At 44.8% G+C, this 15859-nt stretch overlaps 2 protein-coding genes across 2 annotated transcripts; both read left to right on the forward strand.

The window, feature by feature from the left end:
• The first annotated feature begins 2712 nt into the window (after window positions 1-2712).
• On the forward strand, window positions 2713-12817 carry LOC108891021 (uncharacterized). Its single transcript, XM_018688122.2, has 3 exons — window positions 2713-3545; window positions 11500-11852; window positions 12620-12817. Exons 1-3 carry the CDS (start codon window positions 3149-3151, stop codon window positions 12815-12817), a joined length of 948 nt encoding a protein of 315 aa, XP_018543638.1. The 5' UTR covers window positions 2713-3148.
• Window positions 12747-14990, forward strand: LOC108891023 (zinc finger CCCH domain-containing protein 4). Its single transcript, XM_018688124.2, has 3 exons — window positions 12747-12982; window positions 13617-13855; window positions 13984-14990. Exons 1-3 carry the CDS (start codon window positions 12877-12879, stop codon window positions 14365-14367), a joined length of 729 nt encoding a protein of 242 aa, XP_018543640.1. The 5' UTR covers window positions 12747-12876; the 3' UTR covers window positions 14368-14990.
• The last annotated feature ends 869 nt before the right edge of the window (window positions 14991-15859 follow it).

Genomic DNA, 15859 nt, shown 5'->3' on the forward strand with positions numbered 1-15859 from the left:
GTTTCATCTGTTCCTTACTGAAGATCAAATGAAAGCATCAGACTGGTCTGAATCAGAGGACGTCCGTGCAGCTGAAGTGATGATTAAAGCAGTTTTTTAAAGGATGTGTGTGTGAAGTCAGTGGCGCGTGCAAACCAGAAGAAAACAAGAAGGAAACGATGTAAACCACTTCCCCTCTCTGCCGTGTCTGCTCGAGCATGTCCTCTAGCACGGTCTGATGACATAACACCGCTGCCTTCACATGTTACATTCACACCACAGGAAGCAGCCAGTCAGCGGGCCGCTGCTGCAGCCACAGCCGCCTCAGGGCTGCACACAGGCGGCCACTGAGGGACTGAGAGCCGTGTGGGGAGGTGGAGGAGGAGGACTGGTGTGTGTGTGTGTGTGTGTGTGTGTGTGTATGTATGGCTGGCCCGGCCAGGTGCGGCTCAGCTCAGCTCGGCCTCCTTCAGCTCCTCTCACAACAAAGACGACCATGATGCTGGCCCCGCCCCTCCTCTCGCGCTGCTTGCTCGGGTGTTTTTTTTTTCTCCGTTACCGTAAAACCCAGAGCAAATGCGCAGGATTTTTTAGGGGGAGTGTCCCTGTGCTGCGGCATGCGCTCAATCAGAGCCGGGGAGGGCTGCTGCCTCTGCAGACACAAAGCTCCGCCAACACCCCCTCCTCCCGCTGCCACGCTGTGATGTTGTCAGTGATGTAATGTTGAATTAAAGGGCCGATGAGTCAGGATTTTACTGCCCAAAACAAAAGCACCACCATCACCGTGTTTATCACAGGTTTATTTCAAGAATTTATTATTACAGCTGTCAACATTGACAGGATTATTTTACTCATGTTAATCTCAACCAGATGGACACACCTGAACTCTTCCACTTCAATTTATATTGATTTATACGTTGTATTTCTGTAGGCTAACACTGAAGTTAGCTTCAGCTGAATCGTCCAACTGGTCATTTCATTTAGCTCTGAGCTCTTCTACAAAAGCCTTTCTTCTTAGAAAGTTAGTGAGAGTTTGAAAGAGCGTGAGTAGAAACACAACGAGGCTGTAAAGGTGGACTGGTGAGTAGATGGGTTTTCATGTTAACGTCCCCGACAACCTCTGTAGTCTCATTTAGACACTCGTTAGCAACCGCCTTTTTTAAGACACGTAAAAGCTTCAAACATCAGGAGTGGGGGATTTACTGACCCATTTTATGTCGGAGAATAAAACCTGAAAATGTCTTGAGCTTGTGTTAAAACCACAGACCTTATTTCAGACATTTAACCAGAAACACACTGACCTGAAGTGCTAACATGCTAATATGCTAACTCACTTCCTGGTATTAGGACTTCCGGCCTTTGGAAACGCTGCTGGGCTTGTTTTAGTTTGAAAACTCTGGGGTTGTGTTTTAGTTTGGACAGAAACGTCTGGACACAGATGTCCACGCTCACTTCCTGATTGGTTCTCATCAGTCATGATGTGTCCTTCACTGATTGGTCACACTCTGATCATGTGACCCATTTTAGCCTTGACTCTGACCTCAGTATCTTCACTAGCAAATGTTGTGCAACTAAATTCAGCATTTTAGAACAATACATCTGCTGCCTGAAAGCAGGAACATGCACTGGTTTAACAGTTTAATGTTTTTAATATTTCCACACTTTATCCAACTCCACATTTCAGGCTGTAGTGGGACAGGAGTGGAACAGGAAGAGGGTGGGGCTTTAATCACATGTTGCACCATGTTATTACAGTTACAGACTGTAATTTTGCTCTAATGAATTTTGGGAATGTTTATAATGGCGGTTTAACCTTAATCCAGAGAGTTGGTGATGATTCTGAGGGCAGTAACAGGAGCTGAGGGCAGCGATTGTTGTTGTCTCACATGTTACATAAGAGTAATTTACTCTGTGTGTGTTTGTAGTGTTCAGCCCAACATCTCATTTCCAATGCAAACCTCTGTGACACAGACTCTGACACATGTCTGCAGAGGAGCAAATTAACTGAGTACATTTACTCAAATAATGCTTTTTAAGGTACCTGTACTTTACCTGAGTCTTTTCTCGTAATGTTTTACACATCTACTCCATTTTCAGTTGGTAAAAAATGCTAGGGTGCATTAAAGAATATGTTTGGGCTTTTGTTTAAAGGATAACTGGTGTTTTTAAACCTAGGCCTTATTTCCCAATGTTTTTGGGTGTAAATGATTGATAGGAACAAAAAATATCAAGAACAGTACGTCAAAGAATGTCCACTAAAGTTCTTGTTTTTGTCACTGACAGACTCAGATTGTTATTCTAACTGTCTAACGACATGATGGCAGGATTCCTACAGAGACAGAGCTTTTTATTAAAGAGTCAGATCCTTTTAGTTTAACCGGAAACATCTCTATATATCACTACCAGACTCCATTGACAAAAACAGGGATTTAACCAGGAGCTGCTGGAATACCACTGCCTCCATCTGTTAGTGTGTCTGTGTTACTGTGTGGTACTTTTACTTCAGTAAAGTATCTGATTACTTCTTCCACCACTGAAAGTCACACAGTAACACAGACACACTAACAGATGGAGGCAGTGGTATTCCAGCAGCTCCTGGTTAAATTCCTGTTTTTGTCAATGGAGTCTGGTACTAATATAGTTCCTAATGCTATATGTAGTTTCTGGAAACAGTAACAGAAACACTTAACAACACACTTTAAGTCCAAATATTTGGTATTTATTATCTGTTGAGTAGAGTTGTTGTAGAGTCTGAGGTGAAGGTGTTGTGGGTTTCTGGGTATTTTCTGGAGTATTACCGCAGCTCCGGGTCTGTCCTGACATTTGGAAATGAGTGATGTTATTTCTGAAAGCCAAAATGGCGTGTCTGACTGCAAGGGCGCGAGCGTGCACGGCGCGCGCGGGCCAAGACATGTGGGCGGGAAAATGCCGCTGCGCCTCTACTCGGGTCTTTCCGGCAGCCTCCGAAGGGGCCGAACACGCGCGGTGCGCCGAGGGAAGAGAGCAGCAGCACCCGGAGAAACCGAGCCGATCAGCAGCGGGAAACAGCGGAGCGACCCGGGCGGCCGATATTTACCCAGTTTTCCGTCGGGGAAACAGGGCAGGGGGGTGGGCTGGGGGCTCGGGCACAGAAGAATGAGAGAGCCCTCTTACCGGAGGGGGCGAAAACATGAACGGGGCCGTGTACATTTCGTTTTTCCAGGGCCAGCTGGAGTCCGTGCTGGAGCAAGTCGTTCAGCTCGCCGTCCAGGAAATCAGCAAAACGGTGGGCTCCAGCCTGAACGCGCTGCTGCTGGAGACGGCCGTGAAGGAGCAAGAAAACCGCCGGCTCCGGCTCCAGCTGCAGTCGCCGGAGAGCCAGGGCCGAGCCATCGCGAGCGCCTCCGACGGCTCCGGAGGCTCCGTGGCGGCGGGTAAGAACAAGGCTGGCGAGGGGGCGGACGGCGGCGGCAGGACAAAGCCCGAGCAGCAGCAGCAGCAACGGCAACACGCTCCCGGAGGGCAGGGCACCGAGCCCAGCTTCCCCACCGACACACGCCGCCTGGAGCAACGAGGACGAGTCGTGGGTAGGTAGCCGTTACACAACACACGCTTCTATTCACACACGGAGACAGACACGCAAATCAGGCAGCTCGTCCAGGCACTCCTCCCTCTGTCTCAGCCTCTAACAGCACGCTAACCCGGGATTGCGTAACCCGTGCGGGCCGTTAAAGGGGGTTTATGAGTAAACCGAGCGGCGGAGAAAGTGAGTGAGGCCTTGCAGGTAATAAAAAACAAAATTCACTGACAAAGAAACCTCAGTGTGGGGGAGACAGCAGAGAAAAACATGGAGGCTGAAATGGGTCAGAGGAACTTTTTAATTGGGGTTTAATTGGACCTGGAGCTGGGTATACTGACTGTAGAGAGGGGGCGGGGGTCAGGACTGGGAACTGGCCTCAGACATGAAAACCACGTCTGGGTGTCAGGTTAGATCACATGTATTGACTTTGAAGCTGTTGACAGAACAGGTTCATGAGGAAAAGTGGCTGATCCAGCAACACAGGCTCAAACACTGACACACTGCAAACATTAAGAAGAACAGATTCCAGAAGCTTGTAGGTCGTAAAAACAGATTTACAGCCTCCGTTGATTTGTCCTCTTCAAGAATGGAGGGGTGGCGTTGGTGGTGGTGGAGGAGGAGGTGGTAGAGGAGGGGGGGCAGGCCAGGACAAAGAGGCAACAGACTGCAGGAGACAGGGAGGGAAAACCGCCTCGTGGTTGTTGTGGATTTGTAGAGCGACATCCACCCCCAGAGCGTTTAATCAGCGTTTCATTGGAGAAGAAAAAAGGCCGAGGCGCGAAAAAGTGGAGGGAGGAAAGGATGGAGCGCAGGGCGGAGGATATTTAGATATTCAGAGTGTTTCAGCTTTTCTTTTTTAACAGGTGTCAGGACCTGGAAACTAAAACGTGGCTCCAGGATGTTAATTCAGTTTGGACGAGGTCCTTTTTGTGATTTATAGGAGTTGAGTGAAGGGCAACAACAAGGTTCAAAGGTCATGAGGGCAAGGTCAGGGCTGGAAACTAGACCAGAAGCCTCTGAGCAGGATTTGAGGTTAGCGAGGTGAGTTCAGGTGTAACTGGGTTTTCAGGGTTCAGGTAACTGTGTGTTCCAGTTGTTTCCTAGTCTGAAGTCAGATTTCCAACTCAAAAAGTTGGAGCGACCCCACCAACCCCGACATAAGAATTCAAGATGGCTGCTCCTCACATCAGTAGTAGTGTACGAGCAAAACAAGTTAATTTTATTTATATAGCGCCAATTCACAACAGAAGTTATCTCGAGGCACTGTACATATAAAACACAGCGTTGAGCATTGTTACCAACTGGTGTTGCTAACAATGGCTAGTCTGGGATGTGGGTATCGGTTCAGTCGTGGCTTAACGTTAAGTTTTTTTGGAAACAGTTAAACTTTTGTTTGTTTTAAAATCTAATCTCAACATCTGAGATGTTCTACACATGCAGTGAAGATTTGTTTTGAAGTTGTCTATAAACTTGGTGAGCGTCCATGTTTTTCCGACTTCTTAACTGGAACACGGTCATCTCGTTGGTGATGTCACTCCCAGTTTCGACTTCCATCCTTTGATATTTAGAACGCAGTATAAATTGCGACAGTAGCTTAGGTTAAATGGCTAACCTGCTCCAGATCCAATAACTAGATCAAAACCTGTCGTCAGCCCAACTACTGACCAATCAGATCACTGGAAAACCAGACCCATCGTACAGGATCCTTACGTGGACAAAAGAGTTTCCAGTAAAGTGACAATAATGATCAACTTCTGGTTTCAAAACAGCTTTTAACAAACAGAGGTAGAGTTTGTCGCTAAATAAGCACATAATAACTGTTCGCTTCATAGCTTCAGTTTAATTGAACAAAGATTCTTTAATCCGACAGAATTCCTGTCTGTGTCAGTGCTTTTACTCCAGCTCAGAATAACACGAGGAAACTCTTTGACTACGACTGGAAATAAAAATTAAACCCTCAGATGTCTCTGTGTCGGCTACAGAAACAGTCTGACGTCACCTTTAAAAAAATCTGCAACACACGTTCATAATATTTTATTCATCATTCATATTTACAGTATGTTCTCAGTTTGACTTTGTGAATTAGAAATGATTTCTAATGTTTCTTTTCCATTATAGTCATGTGATCATATCATTTACTCGTTGAAAATGATGAGGGACAAGCTGTTCACCTTCTGCTCCAGATATTTGATTTTAGTTTTGTCGTCTGTTACTCTTCTGTTTGGTGTCTGGCTGTTTGCAGAATCCCAGCTGACAAACACTAAATTAAACAAGACGTTAAATAGTTAAAATTAGCTCCTTCTCCACCTCCACAGTGATAAACATGCTGCTCACATGTTGCATTGCACGTTGCAAAGCATCCATTACAATAATTCAGTAATATAATACAGACAGGTGACTAATTAAAGGTAAAAACCTCGGCTAGGTTCTAGGGGTCCTGTACGAGGTTCTAGTTGTTATTGAGGAAGGTCTCAGGATCCTTTAGGATGTGTTAGTGGTTGATGGGAAGGTCCTTCAGATTGTTCTTGGGATGGTTTAGAAGGTTTGAGTGGTCACTGAAGAGGTTCTATAGATTGTTTTAGGAGTCATTCAGAAGGTTCTAGTGTGAGGTTATGGTCCTTTAAGAGGTTATGATGGTCAGTGAGGAAGTTCTAGAGGTCCTCCAGGGGTTTCTAAGGGTCGCCAACAGACTGTAATGGCCTTTGAGAACAGTCTACATATAGTTTTGGAAATTAGTTGTATAGGTCCTTTAGAAGGTTCAAACAGCCTTGGAGGTTTTAGTGGTGGTTTAAGACGTAAGACCATGAGCTGAGCATTTTAAACGTCAATAATCTCAGACGATCAGGTTCATTTAATTGCTGGAGGCCAAAAGTGTGATTGCAATCAATAGTTAATTAATTGTGCAGCTGTATTTTTCAGGACTCGACAGTTTATAGTCCTTGCTAGAGAAGTATTGAGGTTTGTTGCCCAGGTTTACACAGATTATTGTCCAGATCAAAAACTGATCAAAGAGAACCTCAACAAAGCTAAAATTTGACCGGGGGTCTGACGCCATCTTATTTCATACTTTACTGTTCAGCTCAGTAATATGTGTTTTTACATTCACAGAAACTTTATCTAAATAACGCAGAGTCTAAAACTGGCTAAATGAAGATTTGAATCAGGAAACATCTGATCAGACACTTTATTGATACTCACGGTTTTGGAAACTCTGTGCTGTGGACTCATTTTGGTTTGGATATGTAGATATAAGTTTTTAACACAGTAAATGCAGAAAAATATAAAAAAGTAAAAATAAAGAATCTTTATGTAATAAAGAAGCAGCTGTAAGAGAGCCACAATTTACATTTAAAATCAGCTAAATCAAGAATTATCTGATCAAAGAAGAGGCTAACCAGATAATGAATCTGAGACGTTCAGAGATCATTTCTTTACTTCCTTCCGTCTCTCAGACAAATAAGTGTTAAAATAATATTCAGACCATAACTATGCCTAAGGGTCTGAATAAAAATTAAACACAGACGAAACAGACCGACAACCTGTTGAGCTGGTTTTCACTTCTAGGAATCTGTTTTAATTAAACGGAGAAATGCAGTGAATGGATGTTGAAGCTTCTTTATTGAACATTTTCACTTTCTGACTTCAGTTTCTTGTTTAAAAAAAGTTAAAAACACTTGAATGTAATGAGCAGCTTCTTCATAATTAGCACTAAACTACATCGGCCTTTCTTAGATAATAACAATCATTAACAGTTAAATACCAGGTAATTTAAATTGTAAGAAATAATGAGGAATGTTTCCAGGAAATTATCTGGAACATGTGTGATGTGTAAAGCACTGAGCAGTGTCTTAACGAGCCCGTCCACGGCTCGTACGTTAAAGCCTCCATCACTTTGGCCTCCTCCTCCGCTGCCGTTCATGATACGAGCTGCGTTTGTAAACAGAGCGAGCTCCAACATGGTGGACGGACGCCATCAAGATGTGTCCCCTTTAAACGTCAATACAAGAAGACAGAGTATTTCTTATTGTGTGTTTGACCTCCAGTCGGACACGCTGACACATGGTCGACTGTTGGGTTCACTAATCATCTGAACGGATCGTTGAGTCCTCACCAAATCTGATTTGACTGACTAAACTCAACAGCCTCATGGTTGATGATGAACTTTCTTGTCTCCAGTCGATTAATCGATTAATTGTTTGGTTCATAAAGAAGCAGAAAAGGGTGAAAAATGTTTATCATTAACATTTTCAGTTTTCAAACTGACGTCATCAAACGTTTTGTTTTGTCCAAAACCAAAAGGCGTTCAGTTCTGTGAACAAAACAAAGAATAGCAAAGAACAAGAATTAGAGTATTCATTTGGACATTTGATTCAGCCTATCACACGGCAGCATTAACGCGAATAACAGCAGCTGAACGTCAAAGTACAGACCCACTGTCTGACCTACAGGAGGTAAAGAAAGCTGTGAGGTGGAATCAGAGAGAGGCATGAACGTGAAGAACTGACTTTACCCTCTGAACAGGAAACTGTTCAACAAAGGTCACAGCAGGTCGATTATATGGAAGTGGTTTGATTTCATTAAAAGTGACGACGTTCAGATGAAGACTTAATGTTTGATTAAGGCAGATAAAACATGTTTGCAGAGTAAATTGTTTTTGTTAAGAAACTGACAGCGTCGTCATCTTTTATCTGAGCTTCAGAGACGCGAACGAGCCGCTCAGATAAAACCAGCCAACATGGACGACTGTGGCAGGTGTGTGAAGCTGATCTGGATCAGACTAATCCACCACCCCACCTCAGGAGAAACCAGCCTCCGTCCTCGGTCGGCGTCAGTCGCGTTCAGTCAGGCTGTTTGTGTTTGTTTGTGTTGGAGCTGCAGCACAAACACACAAACAGCCTCACACTCTGAGCTGCAGCAGATACAAACACTCGCCTCCTCATGCAGAGACACGTGAGGACAAACCCTCGCTGCTGCTGCACTCTCACGCATGCATGCACACATCTGCGCACTCAAACGCAAACACACGGCTGACACGCAAAGCTTCCTCACTCGCCCTCCCTCCCCCCGCTCTCTCCGTCCGTCCCTGAAAAACCAGGCCACGACCACGACCACGCCACACCTCAGGACGCCAAATCATGTCAGAAAGAATATTCTAACAAACAGAAATAAAGGAACAGGAGTCTGAACGTTGCTGAAACACAGACGGACGCCACACGTCCACAATAACACTCACTGTGAGATAATGAGGCCACGGCCCCCACCGACACGCTCAGGTCAAAGGTCACTCTGATCTGTGAGGCCCCGACATATAGAAAATCAGTCTGAGCTTTCACTGTGGAGAGGAACAAAGGATGGAGGAGGAGGAGGAGGAGGAGGAGGAGGAGGTTAACAGGAGGAGCTGCAGTGGTTTTGTTAGTGTAAGTTATTAAATGAAGGAGCCCCCCCCCCAAAAAAAAAAAAAACAAAACAAAAAAACCCCAACATTAATTAGTGTTGTTGTCAGCCTGATCAGTCGACTGAAGGATTTCTGTTACATCCTGTTTACCTGGAATAGTTTTCAGTTTTTATCAGGATTCACCAGGTAGAGCTGCTCCATTAATCACATTAAACAGTTGTGTTTTCATCAGGGACACCAGCTGCATCAAAACAAACGCTCTTCTCCCTCAGCCAATGACAACATGTCGTTTCACCATGTGGTTCAGAAACAGAGATAAACCCAGCCTCAGAAAAGACGACGTAAATCAAACATGAGCGGTGTTTCGCTGTAGTAGCGGTGCCAGTGGATCGCAGTTGTGGTTTCCATTTTAATAAGCTTCCCTACCGTCCTCATCAGCCTATGCACAGAAAGTGATTTGTTCACAGGTCGTGTGAATAAGAGAAGAAAAGAGACCGAACTGTTTTTATGTTCAGTCTGTTTTCCTTGTTAAAAGTTGACTGTGTCTGTCCCGTATCGTTTTCTCTTCTGGGAAATGAGCGCAGTAAACATCATGATCTAAAAGAAGGAAAACAGTGATTCTCATTTTTTCAGAATCGTGCAGCTCTAAGTTTCCTCACCATTAGAAGACAAATTCATGTCAAATCAGAGACTTTGTCAGGTCTGATGGTTGTAGCTGATCGAGACAGAGCCTCTCACTGAGCGTGTGCAGGATGTTAATTAGATATACATTTTCAGGTTTTAACCACACAGGAAGTGATACTCATTTACAATCATTTATTATTGTAGTTTGTAATAAGCACAGGTCAGGTCATACATATATCTGTTCCTGACACTGAATTAAGATTATTTCACTCAGCTTTGATTTACCTGACACATTAAAGTAGAAACTCTTGTTTTATCTGATGTTTTCAGTTTAAATAAAATCACCTCTGAAGATTTCATTTGATGCGTCCACACCCTCGCTCATCGGCATGAGAAAAACGAGTCTATTAAAGTCATTTATTGATGTTAATGTCCAACAGCAGCTCTGACCTCTGCAGCCTCAGGAAACGACGACACAGATACACTGGACAGAAACAGACGTGTCTGATCTCAGGTTAACACCAGGTGACTCAGACCAGCCTGTGTGAGTCCATGTGGGAGGTCGGAGGTGTAATTTATAATCATCCAGCTGCCTGCAGTCTGAGAGCTCTTAACTCTGTCAGCCGCTCTGATTTATATCAGCTAATAACAGCTGCAGCGCTCCTGTTTCTGAGAGGACGACATCGTGTTGTGATTCATGCGGCTCGTTGTTTTATCGCTGCCAGAGTTCAGTTAGGACAGTGTTTGGACTTTATTAAGAGATTTTGTGGAGTTTATTATTCTGACACTGAACATAAACCCACCTCTGATCTGCAGCAGCCGTTTGAGTGGAGGAGGATCAGTTTGAGCAGCGCTCCCTGATTAATCTCCTCAGAGCTGGAGGTTACTCCACCACAGACAGAGATGGTTAACAGAAATAATCAGCAGCTGTTTTCAGAGGAGATTATCATTTATTTTTCAAGCAGAAGTGTCAAACAGGTCTTTGGAATTGGTGCAGTTTTAAGCAGAAAAACATCATATTTCCATACCAGACTCCATTGACAAAAAGACGAATTTTACCAAGCAGAACACAGGAGCTGCTGGAATAGCCACTGCCTCCATCTGTTAGTGTGTCTGTGTTACTGTGTGACTTTCAGTGGTGGAAGAAGTAATCAGATACTTTACTGAAGTAAAAGTACCACTCAGTAACACAGACACACTAACAGATGGAGGCAGTGGTATTCCAGCAGCTCCTGGTTAAATCCCTGTTTTTCTCTATGGAGTCTGGTAGAGATATATGGTGATGTTTCTGGTTAAACTAAAAGCAGCTGGGTGCATGGGTCAGAGAGATCTTTGAAGGATGTTTTGCAGCAGTCCAGTGTCTCCAGAATAAAGAAGTGACATCTCAGTTTATTCCTTTCATTTTGTGACTTCACTTTAAATCACAGGAATCAGAACAGAAAGTAGATCTCAGCACAGCTCAGATGACACAGGCTGTCTGACTCTGTGTGTTAGTCATATGTCCATATGGACGCACATGTGGACATATGTTCATATGGACAGTGTGACACCCCCCCCCCCCCCCCCCAAGGACCAGCTCTGTCCCCCAGAAACCAGGACGCCTCAACATGTGTTAAACCAGGAGGAAGAGTCACTTTCTGGATTTCATGTGATCAGAAGCATTGTGTGTGTGTGTGTGTGTGTGTGTGTGTGTGTGTGTGTGTGTGTGTGTGTTTCTGCCCTCAGTAATGACTGTCAGGCAGGAAATCACAGCAGGGGATTCCCAGCAGTTTGGTGGAGATGCTGGACGCTGATTAGGGACCAGAGTTTTATTAGGGCAGGCAGTGGTATTCCAGCAGCTCCTGGTTAAATCCCTGTTTTTGTCAATGGAGTCTGGTAGAGATATATAGAGATGTTTCTGTTGCTCAGTGTTTCTGTTATTGTTTCCTTCTTCCTCCTTCAGACCAGCTGAAGTCGGTCATGGAGCAGGTCCTGGACTTCGCCGTGCGCGAGCTGACGAAGATCGTAGAGGCCTCGTTCGACGACCTCCTGCTGGAGATCACCAAGATGGAGAGAGAGCAGCAGCTCCTGGAGGAGAAACTGGGCAAGACCTCTGACAGAGGGGGAGGAGAGAAGGGGAGAGAGAGGGGAGAGGAGGGGGAGGAGGGGGAGAGAAGGGGAGAGGAGGGGGAGGAGGTGGTGGTGGGGGGAGGAGGAGAGGATCAGAGAACGACTCTGTGTCACCCAGCGGGTCGGAGGACGCCCGGGAGGAGCTGGGTGAGGTCACGGTGTCCAAGGAGACGACAGAGACAGAAGGTGAGTGAGGAGCGGGAGACATGTTTGTTTTCCTGGTTAAATTTCATCTGCTTCACCTGCTGCAATAACAATAAGAAACCCAGAAACATCTCTGTATATCACCACCAGACTCCATTGACAAAAACAGGGATTTAACCAGGAGCTGCTGGAATACCACTGCCTCCATCTGTTAGTGTGTCTGTGTTACTGTGTGGTACTTTTACTTCAGTAAAGTATCTGATTACTTCTTCCACCACTGAAAGTCACACAGTAACACAGACACACTAACAGATGGAGGCAGTGGTATTCCAGCAGCTCCTGGTTAAATCCCTGTTTTTCTCTATGGAGTCTGGTAGTGGAGTTCTCCTTGAAGGCAGCAGCGGCACAGATGTGTGTATTACACATGCAGGTAACTTGACAGTGATTGGAGCTACAAGGTCATGTGACCACTCATTAGATTAGTCTCACTGTGATCTGTCAGGAGGTCTGAAGTTATTTTGGGTTTATGCATCAGTTTGACCAACAGAGGGCGCAAAACTTTGAAATCCTCAATAAGGTTTACACCCATCTCTTCCTCGTTCTCTTATCCTCTTTCCTCCTTTTCTCTCCTCACCTGTTCTTTCCTCTCTTCCCTCCTCCTCATCTCCCTCACCTCCTCACCTCTGCCCTTCCTTTCCCTTCCTTCCTCACCACCTTTTTCCCTTCTCATCTTCTTCCTCACCTCCCCTCCTTCCTTCCCCTGCTTCTCCCCTCCTTACTCACCTCCTCCCTATCACCCCCCCCCACAGGCCCAGAGCGTCCTCCAGTCCTCTCGGTCTCTCAGGACTGGGTTCCGATCCTGGACAAGGTCTTCGGTCAGAAGTGGTGCAGCGACGTCTGGCAGATTAAGGAGCTCGCCGGGGGAGGAGGTGAAGGAGGAGGAGGAGGGAGGGGTCAGGGTGAAGGACAGGTGGAGCAGGTGGAGCCTCTCCCCGCCCCCTCGGTGACCCTGGAGCCCTCCCCCTCCTCCCCCCAGCAGGACCCCCGCTGGACTCCTCTGGAGGACATGGAAGTTTTTTCTCCTGATGACGACTCTGCAGAGAGGAGCACCGCTAGACCCCCACCTGGACCCCCACCTGGACCCCCACCTGGACCGCCCCTCAGCCCCACAGGTGAGGGGAGTGTCAAGAACTCTGCACACTCAAATGATAGAAAAAAAAACATGAGAAATAAAATACAAAGAAAATAACACAAATGAAATGAGAAGAAATGTGAAAAATATTTAAGATAAAGAAGTAAGTAAAACTAAAATATGGATGACAGTTCTGGAAAAAAAACCCAAATAAAAATATAAGAAACAAAAAACCTGGAAAAAATGAAATGAAATGTAAAAATATCCAAATGTGAAAAATACTGACTAGAGCTGAATAAAAATTTGAAGGAATAATAAGAATATAAACAAAACTATAACTTTAATCTGTGTTGGTGTGAACACTGCCCTCTACTGGACAATCCTCACTGATATGACGACACATCTGCAGCTGATGGTTGTTTTTAAGTGTTTTTATTTTAATGTTCAGAATTTTGAAATGTCTTATTTTTAGATTTCAGTGACTTCAGGCTCTCAGAGACTGTAACTGTGATCATTTTATTATTGACGTATCTGTTGGTTGCTTTTTAGAGTTATGTGTGTATATGTTAAAAAACTGATTAAAGTGTCACAGCTTCCTAACGTCCAACATGTTCTGTTGTCCAGTGTTCTGAATCATGTCTTCCCCCTCCCTCCCCCTTCTCCCCCCCTGCCAGGGTCCTCAGGTCGTCGCTCCTCGGCCTCCATGCTCCACCGTCTCCTGACTCTGCCGTCTCAGCTGCTGGAAGAGGACGAGGACGCCGCCGGTAAAGAAACGCTTGCTGCTCTGGCGACCGATGGCGCCAACGACTGCCGAGACGGCATCGAACCGCCGGGCCAGACCTGCCCGTCACCCCTGACGACCAGGGAGGAGGATGAGGAAGAGGAGGAGGAGGAGGAGGACAAAGGGAGGAAGGTGAGGCAGGAAAAGCTTGAATAATACATTTTAATAAACACCAAAACATGTTTCAGTGATGATTAAATAAAACTTCTTCCTGATCGATCGATTGATGGATTGATTGATTTGTTCTGGTCTCCCTGCAGAAGAAGAGGCGGAGGGTTTGGTCGGAATGTGAGGAGTGTGGGCGGAGGTTCAGTCGGATGTCCCTCCTGAAGGCTCACCGTCAGACTCACGTTGCCGAGAACGCGGCCGCTGAAGCCTCGTCGCCCTCGTCCCCGCCCGGCAGCGCCGGTCACCGCTCCCGCTTTACACTGCTCAGAGTGCGGCAAGAGGTTCTCCTCGGCGACCCGCCTCCACAGCCACATCCGGACCCAGCACTCTGCGAACCGGTCCTGAAACCTCAGCAGGTCTCCCTGGGGCTGAACTGGAAACAGAAACAGGATCATCAGAGACCGACAGAAGCTGAAACCAGAGGAGTTGCAGACCTGAGATCAGATCAGAACCAGAGCTGGAAACAAAGCAAATAAAACGACTCATCTGAAGTGACCTTCACTGTTCTCAGATGAAGCTCAAAGGTGAAGACGGAACAACGAACAGGGGTAGACCGATTTTAGTTCCTTAAAGAAACCTAGAACAGGCAGTTGGTCCTTTTATAGAAGAAGCTTTTAGACATTTACTTATAACTACTGAGCGACTTCAGTATCTCCCAGTTGTGACTTCTTAGTCTTGTAAATATGAAATCCATATTACAATTGCAAAAAAAAATTGCGTGAATATAAGATTTTGTAATTACTGGATGTTTATGCCACAAGAAGTCATAATTATGAGAAACTGAAAACATTAGCGTGAAATAAATAAGTCGTGTCTAATTTCTTTTTCTTTTAATTGATGCAGTGTAACTTTTTATTTATATATAAAAAAAAAATCCCCATTAATCACATTTTAAAATTTTTCTTTTCGTGGTTGCTCAGATTTTAACATCGTAAATTAGGTTTTCACACAAACAAAAAATGTGAACTTATAATAACAAAATAGCGATACCAGGTTTAAGGTACAGACCAGGATTTCAAAACAGGGATAATAACAAATGCTGTGTCTCACTTCGTGTACATTTTAGGTGGTCGCCATCTTGGCTACATAACTGGAGGGAAATGACAGTGACATATGTTAAACTGTGAAAATGGCCGCTAAGGAAGGAACACATCGTCTGTGCAAATTAGATGTTGCATTAAATGGGCAACACACAAGAAAGTAAAATGCTTATTTTCAAGTTATTGAATCAGGTGGAGGATATTTGGCGACAATCGCAATCAGATGTTGCGATCATCTTTTTGGATAAGTGCACGACAGCCATGTTTGATTTGAGACGCAGCAGGAGACTGTAAGGCAATAACGATAAAATTAGTCGGAAAAAAACAAATTACTTTAAAAAATCGGTCTATCCCTCATCATCGGTACTCAACAGAACCAGTCAGAGCATCGCTGGAGGAAGGTCACACGATCAGTCATTGTCCAGGACCAGATGGAGTTCGGGTCAGATAGCCAGTTCTGTTTGGATCCAGTTCCAGGTCTAAGAAAATGTGTGGATTCATGAAGTTCAGACACTATCGAATCTCGTATTAGCTCAACGTTCTCAAAGTTTCAGCTTCCCCCCAAGTTACGATTTTGTTTGTAACTTCAAAAGCTTCAAATACAGAACTCAACCAAACCTTAAAGGCCCTGAAAACCAGTTCAGTCTCCTAGCCTCGTATTGTGAGCAGATGGGTTCGACATGAAGACGCAAACAAATGATAATTCTGAATATTTTTTCCCCATGAATTTAAAAAAACTTCAGATTTAAAAACAAGTCTTCAGGGGATTTAAAATTATTTGAACTTTAGCTGAAATGGATTCATTAAGGGATTCGTAAGGATTTGAATTCAACAAAATAATAATATGGAATCAGAAGCCCTGGACCGGATCACTGGACCGGATCACTTCTCTGAGAGGAGACACTTCAGAGAAAACAAAATAACAAAA

Source organism: Lates calcarifer, linkage group LG11 (genome assembly GCF_001640805.2).
Source record: "Lates calcarifer isolate ASB-BC8 linkage group LG11, TLL_Latcal_v3, whole genome shotgun sequence".
NCBI lineage: Eukaryota > Metazoa > Chordata > Actinopteri > Centropomidae > Lates > Lates calcarifer.